The sequence below is a fragment of the Chelonia mydas genome, chromosome 26, assembly GCF_015237465.2.
Source record: "Chelonia mydas isolate rCheMyd1 chromosome 26, rCheMyd1.pri.v2, whole genome shotgun sequence".
In the NCBI taxonomy this organism is placed as follows: Eukaryota; Metazoa; Chordata; order Testudines; family Cheloniidae; genus Chelonia; species Chelonia mydas.
Genome location: NC_057859.1, coordinates 12,025,804 through 12,049,857, shown reverse-complemented (window position 1 = coordinate 12,049,857; position 24,054 = coordinate 12,025,804). Strand labels below are relative to the sequence as shown.

Below are 24,054 nucleotides of genomic sequence, written 5' to 3'. Positions count from 1 at the left end.
CACGAGATTCCCCCGGGAGGGTCCCGCCTGCCAGGGCTGCCCGTGGCGGTCACATCTGGCCAGCTGTTGCTACCCCCCCACCCCGCCCCGGAGAGGGTGGCAGGGACCCGATTCAGGCGCACGCAGCCACTTCTGCCCAGCTGCTGCAGCCGCGCGAGGCGGACCGCGGGAGGAGTAGCCGGTGGAAGGACCCGATTTCAGCCTCCCGCCTGCATCAAAACCACCCCAAAACCGAACAAAAAAACAAACAAAAAACCCGGCTGGGGGGAGGGGGGGGCACCCCGATCCAGCCCCGTTTTGGATCCCGGCTCCCCAGACCCCGACGCCTCCAGCAGGATCCCGGCGGAGCGAGCTTTCCCACGCCTCCCCGGCCGGCTGCGGGGACGGTCCCCGCTCCAGAGGCGATGCCCGCGCGGCCACATCTGCCCAGCTGCCGCGCCGCAGCTGGGAGGGAGGGTCCTGAGCGCCGGCTCTGCCCAGCGCTCCTGACGCGTGAGCGGTGCCGGTATAAAACCCCTCTGTCGCCCAGCCCGGGCTCCAGAGCTCCCGATCTGCGCCTGGAGACACCCTGGGCGGCCAGCTGCTGCCCGGGCTGCCACCGGCGCAGAGAAGTTGGCACCGGGGTGGCTTCACTTTCTCCCCGAAAGGGCGGGGGTTGTGTGTGTGTGTGTGTGTGTGTGTGTGGGGAGGGGGGACACAGACTCACCCCACCACCTTTCCCTGCACACAGCTGCCGCTTGATCAGCGACGCAGACAGCTGCCCGGAACAAGCGGGCTCCAGAGACCGAGCCGACAGATGCGCCCCACAATTCCAGATGTGCCCCAGCTGTAGGCGACCCCGCCTGCCCAAGCCTGCCTGACCAGCTGCCGCCTGGCCCCAGCGGGCCAGGCTCTTGGCAGAGGGCTCCCCACGAATGATCTCGGCGCGGCGGGGAGCGGGGAAGATGGACGAGGTCTTGTACGCGGGGGAGAACATAGACCCTCTGTGGTCCCACAACGCGTCTGCCAACGAATCCGATGCCAACCAGTTCGCCCAGCCCGCCTGGCAGATCACCCTCTGGGCCGTCGCCTATTCGCTCATTGTGATCGTGGCCGTGGTGGGGAACATCGTGGTGATGTGGATCATCCTCGCCCACAAGAGGATGAGGACGGTGACCAATTATTTCCTGGTGAACCTGGCTTTTGCAGAAGCCTCCATGGCCGCCTTTAACACCGTCGTCAATTTCACCTATGCCGTCCACAACGAGTGGTACTACGGGCTGGTCTACTGCAAGTTCCACAACTTCTTCCCCATCGCCGCCGTGTTTGCCAGCATCTACTCCATGACGGCCATCGCCGTGGACAGGTGAGGCCAGGAGGTGGGATGGCCAGGCCGCAGGAGCTTGCCGGGGTGGTGGTGGTAGGAACGGGCCCCGGGGTTGCCCTGGGGAGTGCCCAACGACAGGCAACAGCCACCACACCTGGTTTCAGAGCATGGGTGGATTTTTTTTGTTTTTAACCTGGTCCTTGCTCCCCTTTAGTCAACGGGTCGTAGCACACAAGGCTGCAGGCACGAGCCTATAAAGACCCCCGTCTATAATTCTGCAGCCATCCAGTTTCCAGGCTCTGGATGGAGCTGGGAGAGGGTGAAAATCGGGGCATGCAAACGAGCTGGTCCATGGGGCAAGGCAAAAAAAAAAAAAGAGTATTTATTATTCAGTTCCCGAGCTTTTGGGGCTCTCACCCTTTAGATGATAAAGTTCTGTAGTGCAGTGGCTCTCAGCCTTTCCCGACCACTGCCCTCCTTTCAGGAATCTGATTTGTCTTGTGTACCCCCACGTTTCACTTCACTTAAGAACGACTTGCTTACAAAATCAGACCTAAAAATACACAAGTGTGACAGCCACACCATTACTGAAAAATTGCGGACTTTTACCACACAATTATAAAATAACTGAATTGGAATACAAATCTTGTACTTACATTTCAATGTAGGGTATATAGAGCAGTAGAAACAAGTCATGGTATGAAATTTTACTTTTGTACTGAAATTGTACTTTTGGAAGGGACCTCAGGAGGTCATCTAGTCCAACCCCCTGCTCAAAGCAGGACCAATGCCCGATTTTTGCCCCAGATCCCTAAATGGCCCCCTCAGGGATTGAACTCACAACCCTGGGTTTAGCAGGCCAATGCTCAAACCACTGAGCTATCCCTCCCCCTCAAGATGAGTTGATGTACTCCCTGGAAGACCTCTGCATACCCCCGTGGGCACAGGTACCCCTGGTTGAGAACCACCGCTGGGGTTCCTTCTGCTGCCTTAGCATCCTGTTGATCTCTTCCCTACACACACAAATATTGCAAGAGAGATAATACTTTAAAAGAGCGCTCAAGATAAGGGTTACCTCCCCCTCCCCCCCGCCCGATAATTCTCTCCAGGAGAATGCTGTTAGCTTAATGAAAAGGGTCTGTTTTAATTGTGCCCCAGAGAAGCCTGTGGCTATTTTCTTTTTTTTTTTTTTCAGTCAGAGGAAATCTATAGTCTTGCCCTCTACAATTTCACTCACTCTCTTAATTAATTTTCCTGATTTCCTCATTTTAGATTAAAATCTATATTTAAAACAGCATGGTATAATCCAATTACGTGAGATATATTTATAGTTGAACATGCATGAGACAGCTGTGGGCCAGATACTATAGATCTTAACCGGTTTCCTGATTTCAGTTGGAAATTGCCTGTGTAAAGACCTCCAGGATTTAACCCTCTGCCTGGCAAAGGTGCGGTTCGATATTTGCTGCTTTATATTGTTCTGAGATGGACTTGTGGAAATTTTAAAGCTGGGTACAAATGTGTTCACTAAAGGCAACTGGGTTGTTGGAATAACGTTACTTTTATTACAAAGTTGGGGATGGAAAATGCTATTTTCTATCGCTGTTCTGTTTGTCCTGTGACTTGTACAGCTTACAGTGAGTGATAGATACACCTGTTTTCTCTGTGGCTTGCCAGCACATACCAGCATCTCGCTCACATTTTGTTCTCAGAACACAGATTCAGCAACCAGCCAACTTGGTGCTGAAGCAAGGAAGCTAATGTCTAGACTGGCACTTGGGGTTTAAATGTAAGTCAGTGGAGGGATGAACTGTGATCTAGTGGTCAAAGAAAAGGACTAGAGGTTAGGACTTCTGGGGCTGAATTGGGTTTTGCTGCTCTTTCGCAGATCTTTTCACTGACTTGTTATGTGGCTGAGGGCAAATCACTGAGCCTGTCTCTGCCTCAGTTTACTCCTTTCTAAAATGATGATAAATTTTATTTGTTGGTACCTCCTAGAAAACCTTGTGGTCCTTTGCTGACACTTGGTATTTAAAATTCAAAATATAGAGAGTGGTGTTCTAGAATTTCCCTCTTTCTGGTCTTTTTCCTCATCTGCATGTTCTGCAGTAATTCGAAACGAGATCGAGTGAGATCATTTTTTTGCTGAGGGCATTTTGGCTAACGTGTTAGAATTAGACTGACTTGAAAAGTAAAATGCAAACTGTTAATGGAAATTTCTGAAGGCAGTTGACAGTGATGTCATTACTCATTCATCTACAGCTTGTGAAATGTAGCTTAAGATTTGTTAGCTTGTTTCTAATGACAAGGGGATGGGAAATCATTGACAAGTTTAATCTCTTTATCATGCCGGGCTTGAGAGCGTGAGCCTTTTTCTCCTCTCACTTACACTGGAGTAAATCCAAAGTAACTCCACTGAACTCAATGGAGTTACACTGGTGGAAATAAGAGGAGAAATCAAACCCCACATGGTAACGCCACCTGCAATTACGAAAACATTACTCTAAGGCAGTGGTTTTCAATCTTTTTTCACATGCAGATACCTAAAAAAAAGTTTCAGAGTAACAGCCGTGTTAGTCTGTATTCGCAAAAAGAAAAAGAGTACTTGTGGCACCTTAGAGACTAACTAATTTATTTGAGCATAAGCTTTCGTGAGCTACAGCATGAAGTGAGCTGTAGCTCACGAAAGCTTATGCTCAAATAAATTGGTTAGTTTCTAAGGTGCCACAAGTACTCTTTTTCTTTTTGCTAAAAAAAAAGCGTGAATGGAGGTGTGGACCCCTTTGGAAATCTTAGTTTGCGGACCCTCCGGGGTCCATGCACTACAGGTTGAAATATCACCCATCTATGGTAATGACAACCTTTCACGGACCCCTTAGACATAGTCTGCAGCCACCCAGGCATCTGTGGACCACAGGCTGAAAAGCACGACCCTAGGATCATAGTTGTTCTTCATGGAAAATGAAGATCCCATTGCATTTTCCATCAAAGTAGATGGGTTTTGTTTGCCCTGAGATCCTTGCCCAAATTCCTCCCCCGACCCCAAATCCGCCCCAAATATTGTGTAGGTTCCACTCCATCCCAGAAGGATCTGTATTTCAGGGGTGTTGTACCTATACCACATCACTGTGGAAAGAGATCCTTTGGGCTGCAAAGCATTCAAAATGCTCTCTTAGTAGCTTGTTTTTTCAGTTAGTGCAGAGTTCTCAAGAACCATTGACTGCAAGGATAACTAGTTTGTAAAGTGAATCTTCCGAAGGAAAACCTGAAAATCCGCACTACTTGCCAATGAGTATTTTCAGTTAATGGAACACAAGTAGGTTATTGCAGGCCTGGGGCTGGACATCTGTTGCATTAATATTCCAGACTTTCACGCACACAAATACTTTAGAATCTTTTCTGGACCCACTTCTGTTGGTGAAAGACAAGCTTCGGAGCGCCGCAGAGCTCACGTTCACATCCTGAAGACGAGCTTGTCTCTGCCACCAACAGAAGTTGGTCCAATAAAAGAGCTCACCTCACCCACCTTGTCTCTTTCATCTCCTGGGACCAAAACGGCTACAACAACCCTGTGAACAATCATGGGGTCTTGTCAGTTGCTTAATCAAGCACTCAGACAGTGGATCAAATTTTCAAGAGCTCCTAAACGACTTAGCAGCCTGCCTCCCATTGACTTGCAATGAGACTCAGGCCATGTCTACGCTTGAGAGCTTACAGCAACCCACCTGTCCTGATACATCTGTGCCAGGAGCGGATTTACCATGAACCTAACTGTGCAGTGGCACGGGGTCTCCAACGACAGGGGGCCCCCGAAGTGCAGGACAAATATCTGACCACCTGTCCCTGAGTCCCAGCCGGCGGGCTCAGACAGACAGGCAGGCTGCCTGCATGCCGTGGCCAGAAGCAGCCGGCTTCTGGCACGTTTCTGCGCACCCGTGTGCTGCACCTGCCCCGGGCAGTGCACCCAGACCCGCTGCCCCTGGCCCCCCAAGGGGCACGCAGCAGGGCTAAGCCGGTTCCCTGCCCACTCTGCCTCCCTCCCTCCATGCTGCTTCACTCCCGGAAATGGCCGGCATGTCCCTGCGGCCTCGGGGGTGTGTGTGTGTGTTTCCACGCGCTGCCCCTGCGGCTAACTGCGGCTAATGGGAGCAGCGGGCACGGTGCCTGTGGGCAGCAGTGCGCGGAGACCCTCTGGACCCCCCCCAACTTGGAGCCACTGCTTGGGGGGGGGGTGCGTGCTGGTCACTTTGGGAGCTGCGCCACCCAAGGTAAGCGCCGCCCCTGCCCCCTTCCCACACCCCAACCCCCTGCCCCAGCTCAGAGCCTGCACCCTGCACCCAAACTTCCTCCCAGATCCTGCACCCCTCACCCCTCCTCCCACACCCAACCCCCTGCCCCAATCAAGGTACCTTGCTTTATTTTCTATTACTTCCCATTACTTATAATATAGGAGGAGGATGAAGAAAAAAAGAATGAAAAACAGGGGGTGAGAGTGGGGAAGATAAGAGAATGTTCTTTCTCTTGGCTGCTTCGGGGGGAGGGGGGCAAAAATGAAGCTACACACAGAGCCCCACTAACTCGAAATCTGCCACTGATCTGTGCAGCTGTAAGATCTCCCGTGTAGCCGGTCTATGCCGACAGGAGAGAGCTCTCCCGTGGATATCATCAACCCACCCCCAATGAGTGGTGGTGGCGGCTATGTCAGCAGGAGCGTGTCTCCTGCAGACAGTGCTCTCCAGTCCAGCGCTTCTGTCAGGGTAACTTATGTCACTCAGGGGTGTGTTTTTTCACACCCTGCCCTGAGTGACAGAATTTCTACCGACACAGTGTTAACGTAGACCTAACCTTAGGCTCTCAAGTACCTAAATTACTTTCAACGAAGGCTCTTGGATTCTTAAGGTGCTGTTGAAAAGTGGGCCTGATAGCTTGATAAATAACAAATTAAATTTAATGTACAGAAAATCTGTTGCATATGGTATCAGTACGTATGTTCCTAGGTGCTGCATCACACAAGAATTGGGCTCAGTCAGTTCAAAGATAAAATGTCGGCTGAGGGAAAAAGAGATACTGATTCATGACGATAGGCAAATATAGTAAAGGCCGCAGTATTACAGAATAAGATGCTGATGGCAGTGAATTATCGGATTCGTTTGTTGATGCCAAATCGCACATGAGTTATTGTTCTTTGGAATGTGGACTCAGGGTGGCCTCTGTTTCTTTTTTCCCTTCGGTCGAGAATCATGGATAGCGCTGTAAAATCCCTTGTTATCTTGCGTTTGGATCAAACATCAGTAATTAGATGAAATGGTGGATTGATGAAAACATTCACCTACTTTAGCCAGGTATTTCACTCCAGACTTGTGTGCTTGAGGAATCAATTTTGAGTGTGGTGTGGTGTTTCAAGACAAGAGCTTATAGCGTGGGTTAAATTAAGTATCTCATTCCAGCAAGGGCTCGGACAAATGCTTCCCATTCAAACCGCAAACCTAAAGATAGTCCATGCAGCAAGGGTGAAAACATGTACCGGAGTTCCACATGCCCTATAAGACTGACACAACCAGTGACAGCTATGTAGTCTCAGCAAAGCAGGGGCTGGTTTACAGCTAGGAAAACGCACTTGAAATCAACGTATTTTCAATAGATGCTGGGGGGGGGGGAGGGAATAAATACATAAAGATTTGAATGGGTTTATATTCCCCAAGTGGAGTGATTCATCTCTGTCAGTAACTTGGATATGTAATCTAAAGGATGCTTGGCGTATCAAGTTGTTCACAAGAACATTGCTTCACAAAAAGCTGAACAATCTATTTCAAAATGTGCCCTCTATAAATAATTTCTATAGCACACTTGCCAGAGGATGCGAAATTGCCTTCTAAAGAATGAACAAACCCAATGCCACAGTCAATCAGCAAACATTTTGCAAGCTGTTTATGTAAAATTCACACATAATAGAACTGAGGTATACCGAATCTGAAACTGGATTGTGCAAGTAGCTTTAAAAAAAATTATTTTACTTGCAAATATAGTGCCCGGTTTTTTCAGAGGTGCCAAATTTCTAGCATAAGTTAACAGGAGCTGCAGGTGCTCTGAAAAAAAAAAATCAAGATATTTTCCACAGGAGATGATAATCAGCCTGAAGTGCCACAGCCTTTACAGCAAGGCTAGGAGCTAATTGTTACAGCAGATAGGTGGCCTGCTCCTGAAAGGGGATGAGTGCGTTCTTAACCGCTGCCAAATTTAAGGGAATTGAGACCATTCAGCACCACACAAGATTGGGCGGAAGAATTGCAAGGGCTCCACAGCTACCTCTCTACAGATTTTTGGTGAGAACCTGCTGCACAAGTCTGGTGCTGTGCAGCATTTCATTTCTATGTCAGTGGGCGCAGAGTAGTACTTGCTGGCTGCACGGGCATTTCCCAGATTCCAGTTTCAAATTCTTCCAGTGACGGCACTCAATACCAGGTAAATTGGTTGAAATGATAATTACAGACAGAATTATAAACACCAAGCTAGGAAAGGACAAGCCAGCATGGCTCCTGCCTAGAAAAATCATGCCTCTCTAATCTACTACTTGAGCTAAGAAAACCCTGGTTCTCCTTTACTCACTAGTTAATACAGTTTATTTTGAATTTTTAAAAGTCTTTGACAAAGTCCCTCATAAACAACTATTAAGGAAATGAAGGCAGAGGGTGAGAAGTAAACTACCACCATGAACTAGATACTGGCCGAGACAAAAGGAAAGAGTAGGAATAAGTATGTGGCCTCAATGGTCAGTTTTCAGCATGGCTACAGGTTTGTAGCAGGGTGTCTCCAAGCTCTGAACTCAGATCAGGGTTTTGGTTTATTGGTCTGGAAAAGAGGTGAGGTGGCAATGCTTGCATGTGACAATAATTTGGATTCTAATTCTGGTGTGTTGAAAACAGTGTTAAAATTGTAAGCTATTTTTAAAATTCTCATGGGTTTTCCTGGGCCTGCTTGCAGGCTAGGGGACTTTATACAGAAGTGTGCAATCTAGGTCTTCAGCAGTCAGTTTGCAAAGAGCCAGCCTAGTTCACCAGTGGAGGACGGCAGGGAGGTAGGTTTCCCCTCCCCCCACTTAACTTATCATAGAATCTCAGGGTTGGAAGGGACCTCAGGAGGTCATCTAGTCCCACCCCCTGCTGAAAGCAGGACCAATCCCCAATTAAATCATCCAACAGATTTTTGCCCCAGACCCCTGAATAGCCCCCTCAAGGATTGAACTCACAACCCTGGGTTTAGCAGGGCTATGCTCAAACCACTGAGCTATCCCTCCCCCAACTTCCAGATACTCTACAAGGAAGAACCTGCAATGGGAGGAAAATGGGACATTGCTAGGATCACTGCACTTCCTCTGACTGCACCTGTGGGGGTCCTAGCCATACCGGCTTCCTGACTCTGAAGGTTTCTGCCCACGTCCTTGTTTTGACTAGCTGGGAACACAACCTGCGTGCCCCCACCAATGAAAGCCAGGCTGGGGGAAACACCTGGTGAGAAAGGTATCTGTTGGTGGAGTCCCTCCAGAAGCAGATAAGAGCTGCAGGAGGAGGTGGCTCATCTGCGTAGCCTCCAGAAGCGCAAGGACTTTATTGGCAGGATGTACCTGGAAACATCTGGGAGAGAGGATGCTAGCTGACTACAGTGGCACCAGAGGAGGCAGGAGAACCAGCTGCTCTACGGGGAGGAAACTGGCTGCTGGCTCTCTCGGGCAGTAGATGGTGCTGTCCCTTGTCCATCGAGGTGAAGAACTGGTATGCTGTACTGGCAACAGGAGGACAGAGGCAGACCCCAGTGGCTGAGTAGGAGCTGCCATCTGTCCCCAAGGCTGGGAGACTCCTCGCCACCACACCCAACAGGAGGCAACATAGGGTGCTGGAGGTCAGGGACTGCCTTCTGTGTTGGTCAGAGGCATCCATCTGCTGACCTGACAGCCTGGGAGATGTGCCGCCTGCCTGGAGCCCATGCCTGAGACATTACAGAACAGTTGCTGAGGCTCATCCATCCCTCTGGCCACTACTCCAGGCTATTCATCCACATGGGCACTGATGATACTGCCTGCTATAACCCTGAGCCAATCAGCCGTGACTACAAAGCTCTGGGAGTGAGCATGAAAGGGGCAAGGGTGCAGGTGGCTTACCCAGTTGAGGGTAAGGGTCCAAGCAGGGACACACGGCTGCAAGATGGTGTTGATGGGAGGGCTTTGGCTTCCTGAACCATGGGATGCTGTTTTGAGAAGGAGGTCTGCTGGAAGAGATGGGGTCCACACAGGGCTTAATTTGTAAGGAAAGAGGTGCCGGGGCTCAAGCTATTTTTTTTTTTGGCATTCATAGCTGATGAAGCAAGCCCAATTTATAAGCACCTAGAGTGTAACAGAGTTATAAGTAATAGCCAACAAATATTTGCTAAGAGCAAACCATGGCAAAACAAAGTAACCGAACACATTTCTTTGGCAGTAGCTGTGTATTTGTACTCAACTGATGCACTCTGCTTGGTCCTGTAGTTCTGTCTTGTGACACTTTGTGCTGAGTATCAGAGGGGTAGCCGTGTTCATCTGTATCCACAAAAACGAGGAGTCTGGTGGCACCTTAAAGACTAACATTTATTTGGGCATAAGCTTTCATGGGTAAAAAACCCCACTTCTTCATCTGGAAGCGTGCTGGCCGCTGCTTCCCGCAGCCCCCATTGGCCTGGGACAGCGAACCGTAGACAGTGGGAGCCACGATCGGCCGAACCTGAGGATGCTGCAGGTAAACAAACCGGCCTGGCCCAGCAGGGGCTTACCCTGATGGGCTGTGTGCCAAAGGTTGCTGATCCCTGTACTAGCCAATGTACTATCCAAAGAATTGCAGAACCATCAATGACTATGCAAGTAACTTCCTGTGAAGTATGTATACTTGACACCTCTGTCTGCAGCTGATTCTTTAGGTTTAGGTTAGTGGTTCTTCTTTGACAGGGCTACTGGCTTAGTGGATTGGGGGAAGTTGTAGACATGATGTATCTTGATTTTAGTGAGGCTTTTGACACAGTCCCATATGACATTCTCTTAAGCAAACTAGGGAAATGTGGTCTAGATGAAGTTACTATGAGGTAGATGCAAAACTGGTTGAAACACTGCACTCATAGAGCACTTATCAATGGTTCGCTGTCAGACTGGAGGGATGTATCTAGTGGGGTCCCATAGGGGTCTGTCACTATTCAATATTTTCAGTTGCTTGGATAATGGAGTGGAGAGGATGCTTATAAAATTTGCAGATGACGCCAAGCTGGGAGGGGTTGCAAGCACTTTGGAGGACAGGATGAGAATTCAAAAGGACCTTGACAAATTTGGAGAATTGGTCTGAAATCAACAAGATGAAATTCAATAAAGACAAATGCAGAGTACTACCTCTAGGAAGGAAAAATCAAATACACGACTACAAAATGGGGAATAACTGGCTAGGCGGCAGCACTGCTGAATAGGACCTGGGGGTTACAGTGGATCACAAATTGAATATGAGTTAACAATGTGATGTAGTTGTGAAAAGGTTGCTGTCACTCCGGGCTGTATTAACAGGAGCGTTGTATGTAAGAGATGGCAAGTAATGGTCTCTCTCTACTAGGCGCTGTGAGGAATCAGCTGGAGTACAGGGTCTGGTTCTGGGTGCCACACTTTAAGAAAGATGTGGACAAATTGGAGAGAGTCCAGAGGACAGCAACAAAAATGTAAAAAAACCCCAAACACTCCCCTGCCCCCACCGCCCAAAAAGTAGAAAACCTGACATATAAGGAAAAGTTTTTAAAAAATAAAATCCTGCAGCTACTTCTGTTTTTGCTGTACTGGCTCCGCAGGACTAAATACAGGGGGGAAAAGACACTTATTTCTGTCAGTGAAGTAGCCAACTATGACTCCAAATACATATGGGGCTATATTCACCCCTGTGCAGAGAGCCAACACAAGACTTATGCACCACTGAAGTTCTATTTTGAGGACTTAGGTGATGCAAATTTGTGCTGACCCTGTGCATAGGGGTAAATTTCACCTAGGGAACATATTTGAGTAGGATTTCCAACCATTTTTTCTGAATATTTGGAGGATTATTAACCTTAGCTCTGTTCCAGCTCCTTTGTCCACCCACCCGCACACCCTGCTGTCACACCTGCTTTCAGTTTGACACCCCTGCTGTTATGGGATGTGCTGGAATTCAGCAAGCAAAATGAGAGGGCCATCAATGTCATAATATGCAGCTAAGTGAGAAGTTTAAAGACTCTTCGGTATTCAAACAGCACGCACAGAGGAAACAGTAAATCAGGATAAACCTTTATTCCTCCCGTATGGCTAATAAAAACGCTACTGCCCGCCATCAGGAACTTAGCCTACATTTCTTTTGTTTGCATTGTTTGAACCAAAATGCAGAGGTACAGACTGGGGGATAACGGGCTCCGCAGCAGCACTGCTGAGAAGGATCTGGGAATCGTGGTGGATCACCACCTCTCCGTGAGTCAGCAAGGAGGTGCTATTGCAAAAAAAAAAAAAAAGGGGGGGGGGCAAATGAAATTTGGGGTTGCATTCACAGAGGTAGAGCATGCAAATCACGGGAAATGATAGTTCTGCTCTACTCGGTGCTTCGTTAGGCCTCAGCTGGAGTACGGTGTCCAATTTTAGTCACCAATGTATAGAAAGGATCATAGAATATCAGGGCTGGAAGGGACCTCAGGAGGTCATCTAGTCCAACCCCCTGCTCAAAGCAGGACCAATCCCCAACTAAATCATCCCAGCCAGGGCTTTGTCAAGCCTGACCTTAAAAACCTCCAAGGAAGGAGATTCCACCACCTCCCTAGGTAACCCATTCCAGTGCTTCACCCTCCTAGTGAAAAAGTTTTTCCTAATATCCAACCGAAACCTCCCCCGACTGCAACTTGAGACTATTGCTCCTTGTTCTGTCACCTGCTACCACTGAGAACAGTCTAGATCCATCCTCTTTGAAACCCTGTTTCAGGGAGTTGAAAGCAGCTATCAAATCCCCCCTCATTCTTCTCTTCTGCAGACTAAATAATCCCAGGTCCTTCAGCCTCTCTTCATAAATCATGTGTTCCAGCCCCCTGATCATTTTTGTTGCCCTCTGCTGGACTCTCTCCAATTTTTCCACATCCTTCTTGTAGTGTGGGGCCCAAAACTGGACAAGGATGTAGAGAAACTGGAAAGGATCCAGAGGCGAGCAACGAAGATGATCAAAGGGATGGAATGCAAGCCATATGAGCAAAGGCTGAAGGAACTGGGCATGTTTAGTTTGGAAAAGAGGAGATTATGGGTGGACATGATAGTGATCTTCAAATACTTGAAAGGCTGCCATAAAAAAAGATGGAAAAAAGTTGTTCTCTCTTGCCACAGAGGGCAAAACAAGAGGCAGTGGGTTCAAACTACAGCAGAGCAGATTTAGATTAAATCTAGGAAAATCTTTCTAACTGTAAGAACAGTAGGACAAGGGAATAAAGTGCCTGGGGAAGTCATGGAAGCTCTTTCACTGGAGGTTTCCAAAAGGAGGCTGGACGGCCATCTGTCTTGGATGGTTTAGACACAACAAATCCTGCATCTTGGTGGGGGGTTAGACTAGATGACCCTTGCGGTCCCTTCTAACTCTATGGTTCTATTATTCTATGACTGACTATGCAATTAAGTCCGCAACTGATTGGTCCTTTGAAATCCCTCTTCTCGGTCCCTATACACTTTTAAATCAGCGTGTGACACATTGCTTTTTCTTAGCCATAAAGCCCACTCTTTTGACTGTTTGGCTTTTTAAAAGCACTTTAATGAGATACGTCTGAATCATGTAGCAACATGGGCTTTATTAGGCCTCTCTCTAAAATGCAGCACACACCGTCTGCACACAAGTAGCTGGCATAATCTTGTGAATCATCTGAATGTCAAATGTGTAATAATGAATTCATAGATGATCTTGCAGATTCTTTGAAAGGTGACAGATTCAGCTGGCTGTAATTTGACGTAATTTGTCACCCTTGACATTTTTAATTAGTCATTGTAAGCCTCTGTGTAGCTCCTTTATCGTCATGTCTAAATCAGTTTATATTGTCAATCTTAACACCCCATCGGGCAAAAGATAGCACTTGCATAGGTGCTGGAACTAGGAGTGCTGGAGATGCTTCTGTACCCTCTGGCTTGAAGTTATTTCCATCATATCTAGGCTTTATAGTTTGGTTCAATGGCTCTCAGCACACCCACTATACAAATTGTACCAGCACCACTGAGCACTTGCTCTACAAGCATGTAACACATAGTGTGTAAAGGCCATGGATGGAGAGGATGGAGTTAAAGGAATCCAAAGAGGTATTAGTAGGGATAACAAAATTAAACTGATCATAGGCCAGAACGGGCCATATGTTCTAGCTGCTCTGTGCCACTTGCCGTATGGAGCAGCTGTAAACACTGTTTAACCTGCTGGAGCATTGCAAAGCAGCCAGAGGCTACTGGTAAATCTGGACTAAGGGCCATAAGAGAATTCCTAACTATTATAGTATGTCTACACTGCAACGTAAACCCAGGATTAGTGGGACTCGAGTCAGCCAATCCGTGTTAGGGAACCCTGGACTTGAGCGTCTACATCGTATTTTAATCCAAGGTTAAAAAGTTTCGGACCTGTGCTCAAACCTAAGGCTCTGGCATCCACACTTTCAGTGTACAGACTCGAGTCAAAGTAACCATATCCCAGAGACCCAAGGGCCCCACCCCTCCGACATGTGGCCACTCTAGCCGTAGGATCATGGTGCACTGTGGGAAAACGTTACTGCCCGCCCTGCACGTTACCAGGAAGCACCTCGCTTTGCCAAAGGCTTGATGGGTTTGCTCTCCATTGCAGACCCAGGCGGTTCTCTGACAGTGTGCTGGTAGATCGGTGACCAGGAGAGAATGGGTTTTATGCTGACCTGAGCTCCTGCCGTTTGCCAAGTAGCAGGGGGAGGGAGGGGAGGCTTCCATTTTCAACAGAGTGGATTGCAGATTGTTGGGCTAGAGAGGACGACGGAATTTGTCCCATGGAATCGTGGGGTACTTCTGGATGGCTTCAGGGACTTGAGTCAAGCAGGGCTACGGCTACACTGCAAAGCAATAGGGCTTGGACCCTGGGTCCTGGCTTGACTCGAGCATGGATCCCCCAGCCCTGCAAGGTCCTGGAACCCTGAGTCCAAGCCCCGGGTTAGCGCAACTGTAATGTAGACGCAACGGGTGTTGGGGGGAGGATGTAACCTTGAGCCCAGGCTCAAGCATGGGCTTACGCTGCAGTGAAGCCTTACACTCAGAACAACGGAGTTGAGACTTGTGTGAGAAACAAAGCTGTGCTGGCTGGAGAAGATCACTTAACCAGGCTTTCTTCTAAGCAGCACCGACAGCAGCCCACCGACCAGAACATCCACACACCACAGAACTAGCTGGGGGCCGAAAAGGGCCCAGCAGGATTACAGCAGCCAGTCATTCAGTCTACAGGGCCGCAGGATACACACTAGAAAGGTGGGGGGATAGGGCCAGCTCACTCTGCTAAGCCAAGCTTCTCTCTGCTCTACTCAAGGTTCTGCTATGCTGATTCCTCATGCAGCTCCCCTTCTGCTTTCTGAGCAGTCACCCCTCCTCTTTTGGGGGCAGGGGGTCAGCACTGGGAAGAAGGAATCCCTAGATCCTGGCCTTGCTGGGCACTGCCGGAGGACTTTGTGTCTGAAGCCAGATCAGCCGAAATGGTGCACCTGCGGTGCACCATGTCGCACCAGCCTACTGGCATAATTTGGCCGTGAAGCCAGCCTAGCTGGCCCAGGGAGGGTCATCCCAATCCCAGAGTATTTCTGTACTCCGGTAGAGCTGCTATACAGGTTCAAATGCGTCCTACCCTCCCCTGTTGCCAGTGTTGCAAGAAAAAGAAAAAAAAAAGACAGGCAAGGTCTGGGTGTGTCCCTACTTCACACCGATCCGAGGCTGCATCTTCTCCCCTTGGCGGCTGGAGACTGGCAATAGCTTGGCCTGAGCTAGTGTGCTAAAAATAGCAGCAGGGACACTGCAACATGGGTGGCGGCTCGGGCTAGCCCCCTGACCCCCTGGGTCTGAGCTTGCGTGGCTAGCCTGAGCCACTGCCCATGTTGCAATGGGCAAATCACTAAACCCCAAGCAGAAAAGCCTATAAACAGAGATGAGATGACGCTTCTATGGAGACCACCAAGGACTTCATTTTGGCCGTCAAACTAACATGGAAGGTGCTGTTACCACAGTGATGGGCGTCAGCATAAAGCCTGGGAGCCAAAGCAGTTTCAGTTAGTGCATTTGCAACTTAGAAACCACACGAATATGGATCAGAGAGGGTCAGATTCCTAGGGATTTTAAAGTATCACATCAAAGGGAAGAGATCATCATTAGAGGGGGCGGAGAATTAGAGGACTGCGCTGGCATTACAGCAAGATGTGGAAATGCATCAACAAACTCTCTGAAAGCAGGACGGAGAGAATTAAAGCCTTTCTGCGGAGCTGTCAATTCAGAGAGATCCCTGCGGATGGGGAAGTTCCCTGGGCAAACATTACCCCTTGTAAAGGAATTGATGGATGACCTGGGAAAGCGTGAGGTCTGTTTTGTCTGATAGCAGCTGTGAGGATGGGACTGAATGTTATTTTCAAAGGTGGAATGGAGGAACATGGAGTGAATCTATCGGGCTTCCAGGCGGTCTGCCAGTGATGATCTCCTTCTCCTTGGACTCCCTGATGTAGCTACGAGCCAGCATGCAGCACGTAAACAGTGGAACATTTCACAGAGTAATGAGTAGAGGCAGAGGGTTCTCTAGAGCCCAGGGAGCCAGGAAGCTGAATTCCAATTCTGGTTGTGACACCGACCCCTCATAGGGCCTGATAGAACGCTGGCTTAAGTGACTTGCCAAAGGCCATGAGTGGCCACTAAATTTTGAGTTCTGCCAACTGTTGGGTGCCCAGCTTGGGACATCTAGGGGCTGATTTTCAGAGGTGTTCACTCAGCACCGGTCGGTACCATTGACTTCAGCTGAAGCCAGATGCATTTAGCACTTCTGAGATTCAGGCCCCAAGTATCTGGGTTTAAATACCCAAAAGTATAAGGCCACTTGGAAAAACTTGGCCTAAAACTCTACCTCCATTTTCCTATCTATAAAATGGGGCTGTTACTAATTGCCTACCTCAAATAAGAGAAGCTAATCCTCACTCTTTCTACCAGCATAATTAACTATGATGGGAAAATTAACAGGCTCAGTTTAAAAACCTTGGCTCAAGAACCAAAGCAGGGCAAGGGCGGGAAATCCAAAGCTCTGGACAGAATATTTCCAAACCAACCAAGTGTCTGACTGCAATAATTGAACAGCATGATCAGCAGATGAGCACAAACTCGTTAGGGATCAGCTATGGGCTGCAGCTTCTTTATATAAATGAGTTAGAGAATAGTATTTGCACAGAAGATCGAGTTGTCGATGATATAGGAACCATGAAGCAAGACAAATAAAAATCCATAATTAAATGGGTACACAATCAGACTGTATTATCACATACATGATTGGGAGCTAAACTGAATCCTCTTATACTAACTGCTTTACTTTGCTCCTACCCGCAAATCTGATCCACTGAATAGGCACGAAATTTTGGCAGTAAAAGTCTGTTATCATTAGTACAATACAGCGTGCTGCTGCTGAAAATAACCTTTTTAAATCTGGTTTAAGCTGTATCTGTCACATATCACTTTAAAATTGTCGGTGGCTTCTGTACACCTGTGTAATACATTGCACTACAGCATGTAAGTGCTGTGACAGAAAGTGATGTGTAAAATTGAAAGCAAAACACTTCATTTTCTTTTCTTCTCTTCCCCCCCCCCCAATAACCTCTACTGATATGCCTTGCATCTACTCAGTTGGGATTTATTTTAACAGTCGGAATCTTTTAAAGACGAAAATGCCTGCAGGGGCATTCAGTACAGATAATATTCTGAGTGCAAAAAACCAGAGATGTTTGCAAACTTTTCAGAAAAATCTCAGGTTACTTTTGCTGGTATATGACATATTCATTTCTGTAGGAGGGTCAGGAGAACATCCCTGAGCACAATGGCAAGTTGCAGTTGAATGGAAAATGCGGCAACATATTGGCTAGGGAAGAGGTTCGGGGAAACGGCACAAATATCCCCTACAGCCTTCTGCTCTATGAATCAGCTTCAATGAAAGCTCAGTATCAGTCAGATCTCATTGCCTGAGGAAGAAAATAGAAATGAAAGCAGACAGCATTGATGTTACTTCAGAGAGCAGCTGTCCTGTCATGAGCGCTGGCTTTGAAAATGCTGGTTCACGTATTTCAGATTGTGTATCTCTGCAAGGCACACAGAGAAGAAGAATGGAATTACACCAAGAACAGGAAGGCCATCCTTAGTTAAAAAGCAAACAAGGCACTAGATTAAGTATGGAGTGGGGATTTGTACAGATGACTTTGATGGGCTTCTGTGAAGACCGTTACTCTTGCCTGGAGCTTCAGCAGCTATATCACTTTGATAACCACCTTAAGACGGCTGAGAGATGGAACAATAGGGCCATACCTTGGGGATATGGAAATCAAACAGGGGCAATCTGTTGTGAGCTCTTGAGTTCCTTGAACCTGAAGATAATGGGGGGCAGGGAGGCCACCAGTATGCAAGAATTTTGGGGCAACCCCAGTCTTAAGCTTATTCTGTTAAACACTTTGGAAGTTGTAAAGTGTCAACAGGCCATGCTGTAATCAGGGATGAGGCCTGTGATCTTGTCCCTGGGATTACGTATGGTGGGGAGATCTGTACAGATGGCACTTGCAGGCTTCTAGAGAGGCCCTCACATGTTTCTGAACTCTGGCTAGATGACATTCCTCGGTTGACTTTGGCACAGTTGGTACCAGCTGATTGTAAGTATTCAGCATCCACGTGGATGTTAAAGTCATCAGGCACTATCAGCTTTGGAGTCTCTAATGCCACCACGGTCCATTTACGTGGGTCATCGAGTACATCAGAACCAGATATCACAACCTAGCCCCGTTCTGAGACGTTCAGATGAGACAAATGCAATGGATTCCATTCCACTTCTGGGGTAGGAGCATTATGTACCAGTAACGAGTAGAAAGGAGAAAAATGTGAATTTTCATTACTTTGACAAAGTACGTGCAATGGTGCAAACAACCTCAAAAACTAAATCACATCCGCTTTCTGATTGGATGCCAACAATGCAGAGCTATCACCTCTACTGCGTGCACATACTCTTCCCCTGCCTCGTTCTAGAATTACAAACCCATTCAAGGAGCACAGGGTAAGAACTCCAGCTGAAAATAAAGAGATTAGAAGGATAAAGCCATTGACTTTTGGCAAGGGAATAAACTCAGCAGATGGAACAAACTCCAATGGACACAACTGGAATGTGTGAGCTGCATAAGACCTAGGTTACTAATTGAATCTAATGAGAAGACCTAATTTCTCAATAAAGAAATGTGGCAGGGAGAATATGAAATTTGTAGGGGATAGATTGTAGCCTATCTCCAGTAGTGTAAATACCATACAAAGAATTCATAGAAAAATTCATTCACAATCTTGGTGGGAACATGTCCACAGTCACTCTCTGGTTAAATGTTTTCTCTTTTCCTTTACATGCATATTTATAAAGATCCATGTTAGTAAGTGTGACATCTTTTTCATATTTGCCTGCGGTTCAGAATGCACTGTAGGCTGATAATCCAAAAGTTCTTTTGTGAATCCAGATGAGGATATGAAGGTACCTTGTCAAAAGTAATGAAAATCCTCATTTTAATCCTTTCTACCCTTTACGGTTGTATAATTCTTTATTGTGGCACAAAAGTCTGGAAACTAAATCACAGCAGAGAAGAGGGACCAGGCTTGTAGACACTTCCCTTTCTGTCAGATAGTTGCTCCAGGCTGGAAATTAGCTCCAAGTTCTGCTCTCTAGCTAGGATAGGATAGGATAGGAAAGATAGGACACTGGGTCTGTTACATCCATTTGTAAACACTCGGTTCACGCAGAATAAGTAGCTCAGTTGCCAGCAAGGATGAAACTGGCTCCTTACATGCTTTCTTTCAAAGGCATTCCAAATCTTTCATTTCCACTGTAAAAATTTGTATAGGGTCTCATGGACAGGGGAAAGTAAAATAAGCTTTCCAGAGTTAGACGGGCCCAAATCAGACCCACTGAGCAGGATTCCTTCAAACTTTGGATCTAATGTTTGGCTCTTATGTAGCCCTTGGAGATCTATTGTTGAAAAAGAAGGTCTGTAAAACGAGGAGTGCGATACTGATCAGGAAACTGAGCCACCAAGAGAAAGTGTGTTGCTCAAGGTCACGCAGCAGGTCACTGGCCAAACTAGCCATTGAACCCAGGTCAATGCCCTCTTGACTGACTCCTGCTGACTTACTAGGTCCAGTCTTCAAGTTTGTCCCATGATGTAGCAGCAGCCAGTTATGAACAACTGAGCTGATGGCTCAGACCTATCCCTTGTTATGGCCAAAACCTTCCAAAGAATGGCCACTGATTTTCAATGCCTCAACTTTTAAGAGCCCTGGGGCTCATCTGCAGAAGTGTTGATTAGCCACAGCTGCCAATGACTTTGGTTAGAGCGGTGGCTGCTCAGTACTTCTGAAAAAAACCAGGCCTATGGTGTCTCAAGCTAGGCACCTAAAAAGCCGTAGCACCTAAAATCTCTGGCCACTCTCGGAAACATTGGCCTCTGACCTTTGAAAATGATACTATAAAAATCAGTGTGCAACAGATGAGCTGCATGCCGGCAGGCAGAAACTAACCTGCATGTACAGACCTCCATGATCATGTGTCCTCTGGAGTGCTTGGCACCAAAAAGCCCGTTGTGTAATCACACATGTAGAAAAGAAAGCCCCTGTTTCTCATCTGAATTATGTGCATTCATAACAAACAATACTGCATAGCATTCATACAGTGCTTTTTCACACCCAGATCTTAACGGGCTTTATAAGGGGGGGATATGACTATTTGTGAAGGGAGTTAAGGTGACTGGGACTTGCCCACGGTTGCAAAGCACGTCAATGGGAGAGTGGGGATAGAACCTGGGAATCCTGATTCTTGGCTTTAGTCTCAATTGCCATACTGGCTATATTCACTCTCCAGCAAATGTTTGAGATTTTAGCCTATGTTTTAACAATTGTTGGTTTTGGGAGGTGGTTTTTTTGTGGGGGGAGAGGAAGAGGATGGTAGAGGTATCTTGGTTTTTTCCCCTCATTGGAATATAGGGCAATAATAGTGTCAGTGCTCCTTATTAATTTATGGCTTGGACACTGGCCCATGTATTTTTAGATTGTAAGCTCTTTGGGTCAGAGGCTGTCACTTTCTATGTCTGTAGAGCACCCATCGCAATGGAAGCTATGCTTTTTTACAATAGCTGGAGATCTGGTCCTCTCTCTCTCTCGGGGCAGGGTTGTCTGGTGTCAAAGCAATATGCACAAACAACCAGCGGCTTGTTTTGCCTCATTGTCACTGTTATGGTCAGAGGATACGGAGGTCAGCAATCCTTCTAGGCTGTAAGCCAGACATTTGAGGGTGAGCGGATATTAAGGGGCTAGAGAGGGGTCAGCTTTGCTATTAAACATCTGTTTCGGTGAAGATGTATTACACCTAGCAGTTGTCTCCTGTCTGTCACTGGAGTTGCTAGCTGTAGCAGCTGAGTATTTGTTGTCTGATCCCTTCCCCATGTGCCATAGCGTCACTTGGCTTTGACAATCCACTTTCATTTGTGCTTTTCTCTGAAGGCCCTACTTTTGCTTTGCCAAATTTCAAGCCTTTCCTTGCTCGCTTCCCCCAGAGCTGGTCAGTAAAGACTCCTCTGTGCATGACAGGACACTGAAGTTCTACTAGGTTTGCTCTTTTTCTTTTCTCTTCAAGCTTCTTTCCGTTGCAAGTCAGCCAGGTTGTCTGTGTCCTGGTCCCCTTGCCACTAGGGCTTCCCTTTGCCTTCCGTTGAAACTCTCATCTCCACTGGAGACTCTGTGGTCCCCCAGATGTACATCCGTGCAGCAGATGGCTCACACAGCTTCAGATATACTATTCATGTCCTTATTCAGCATCAAAAGAAAAATTCCCTTATAGTGCACTGTTCTGATGGGTATCACAAATATTTGCTGAATAAATAACATGTAGCACTTATCACCCGTTAATGTCAAAGAATTTTGCAAAGAAGGGAATAAGTATCATTTTACATATAGGGGAAACTGAGGCATGGCAGTGAAAGGCTCTGGCAGGAGGGAGGCAGTGGGGAAAGGCTCTGGCAGCAGGGAGACCCTGCTAAAAATAGGAGGGCAGACCGGGGAGGCACTGCTTGGGTGCATAGTGCAGGATACATACCCATAGGTTCACGTCTTTACTCACCTAAGCAGTGTCGTGCCGTCTACAGTACTATTTATACCTGGGCTAGGTATAAATACCTGCAGCGTACGTACTCGACGCACTGCCATGAGGAGCATGCAGTGTTGACGTACCCGGTTTGCACCTACATAACTGAGATAAGAAACCAGCCCTTAGTCTTCTGTCTTGATTTCTCTGGGTCCTTGATGGGCTGCTCTTTCGCAGGACTTGACTCGTGAACCTTTCATTTACTTCAGTTGGCAGCTCTCTTGTTTCTATGACAGAAGTGAACCATGCCCCTAGCATGGGGTTAAGGGGGCTCTGTGCTGCTGGCGGTCTCTCAGATGAAACCTGCAACGGCTTGCAGTCTAATCCCATAACAATAACAATATCTAGTCTGATTCATAGCATCTCTTTTCCTGTGTGCGCGCATGCAAGAGTCTTGGTGTTCATCGCCCTGTTTCAGTCCAAATTCCATTTTGGGGCAATGGCATCCCACTGAACTGAAATTCCCCCTTGAGTTTTATTTGGGTACAACGTTCTTCTTTGTGTCCTGTCCTAAACTGTTGTGCATTATCACCATATGCTGCTAAACAGCTGCCGTATTTCAATGGCTGGTGCAATCATCCTTTATATATAGCGTGTGTATTAGTGTGTGAAGCAATTCAGGAGCCTTTGGGATGAAAGATGCTTCATAAACGAAGATTTTATTATTAGATTAATCTTGCCTCCGTAGGGGTGAAGATAACCGCCTTCTGTTAGTTATCCAGGCATGCTCTAGATTTCTAGACGCAAGGAATACATAAAGTATGAATTTTATTTTTATTTAATAACCAAATGTACTCTTAGCTGTCCAGACGTAACCCTACACTCCAGGGATATTTTATCGTCATGGTAACAACTGAAAAAAACAATAGACAGACAATTTTTTTTAAGGGAGGAAAATATCTGGCTGGCTAGGTTGTGCACCCCGTAGCAGTCCAGTCCAGTCCATTGAATATGGCAGAATGCCCAAATGGGTTTTAGAATGACTTCTGCCACTCACCTATGGCTCAATCATTGTAGATCTCTAAGGCGTGTCAACGGTCAGATGTGTGAGCGGCTTTCTCTGCCTCTGTCAAAGCAAGGTTTTGTCTCTGTGCAGCTGGTGTATACTGCCTGTTAACCTTATTGCACTGTGGTTCATTACTTTAAATCACAAAAGGCACAGGTGAGGCTATTCCTAGCTCCCCTCTTAAAAGGCCAGCCAACCCTGGACATAGGTGAATCCACTCTGGCTGCAGCTAGCTCCAAGGCATGTCTCTAGGTGAGGATGGATTTCTGTGCAGCAGACTCCAGCCAGGATGCTGATGGCCAGATAGCAGTAACATCAACTTGTGAGCTGCTAGGTAGCCATTCCTCTGGACCAGAGTATAGGGTTCTTGCTAAACTTTTTGAAGTCGTGCTTCAGTAGTGTATAGACTGTGCACTGGGTCTCTGCACAGGAGGAATTTCACCCTAGGTAAACAGTAGGATTGTCACCCCTCCAGGATTGTCCTGGAGTCTCCAGGAATTAAAGATGAATCTTTCATTAAAGATGTCATGTGATGAAACCTCCAGGAATATGGCCAATCAAAACAGGCAACCCTAGTAAACAGCTGATCAGAATTGTGGGCAAGTCTTGAATTTTTCTTGACCCATCTGGTATAATTGAGATAAATGTACTTTATACCGTAATAAAAATTCTCTCTCTCCTTTACTTTGATATAATCATTGCTCAAACCATCTGATTTTGGGGCTTGTGAATATAGAATTTAGAATAGAACGAGTTTCAACAACGCCCTGTATAAATACAGCGCAAGTTGATAGCAATTAGAACTAAAACAGCTGAGATTTTGTCCTTTTGTATTGAAAGAGGATTAGATGTAATTTTCCACACGCGGTTGAAGAAAAACATACAATCCCTACCTCTGACACGCACCCTTTCTCTCTGTTTAGCTGCCAAAGCAAAGATTAAGTAGAGTCAAAGGAGACACAGCCAAGACAGACTATAATAAGCAGTTTTCAAATATGCCGTTTTGGTTCTGGATTCATAGCGTCTCTCTTCCCTCATCTGTGGCTGGTAACATTCCCAGAGAAAACAACTGAATTTCCAACTACACACCATACATTGTTGGCAGCCTTTGGGTTGAGATTTCACCCTTAGCCAAATGCTAGCAAGTACCTGGGAACTTCCCGTGGAGACAGGGGTTGTTTGGCAGAGGAGGAATCTGTTAGCAAAGAAGCTGATGTGCTACAGAATTTGTCTTGAGCTGCTTGCGTGTTCCTTTTATGGTTCGGTCAAGAGATGGAGTGAGCAGAGATTAGCACAGCTATGAAACT

General features: G+C 47.0%; 1 protein-coding gene and 1 long non-coding RNA gene across 2 annotated transcripts in view; one reads left to right on the top strand and one right to left on the bottom strand.

The window, feature by feature from the left end:
- Positions 1-549: 549 nt before the first annotated feature.
- The window catches only part of LOC102929631 (substance-P receptor), a 93,446-nt gene continuing 69,941 nt past the window's right edge, over positions 550-24,054 (top strand). The window contains 1 exon segment of the mRNA XM_027829668.3: positions 550-1,345. Within this exon segment, the coding sequence (XP_027685469.2) occupies positions 915-1,345 (431 nt within the window). The 5' untranslated portion in view covers positions 550-914.
- The window catches only part of LOC122463863, a 171,412-nt gene continuing 164,045 nt past the window's right edge, over positions 16,688-24,054 (bottom strand). Inside the window, exon 4 of the long non-coding RNA XR_006287524.1 lies at positions 16,688-19,959. This is a non-coding gene — a long non-coding RNA (uncharacterized LOC122463863). The remainder of the gene's footprint in view (positions 19,960-24,054) is intronic.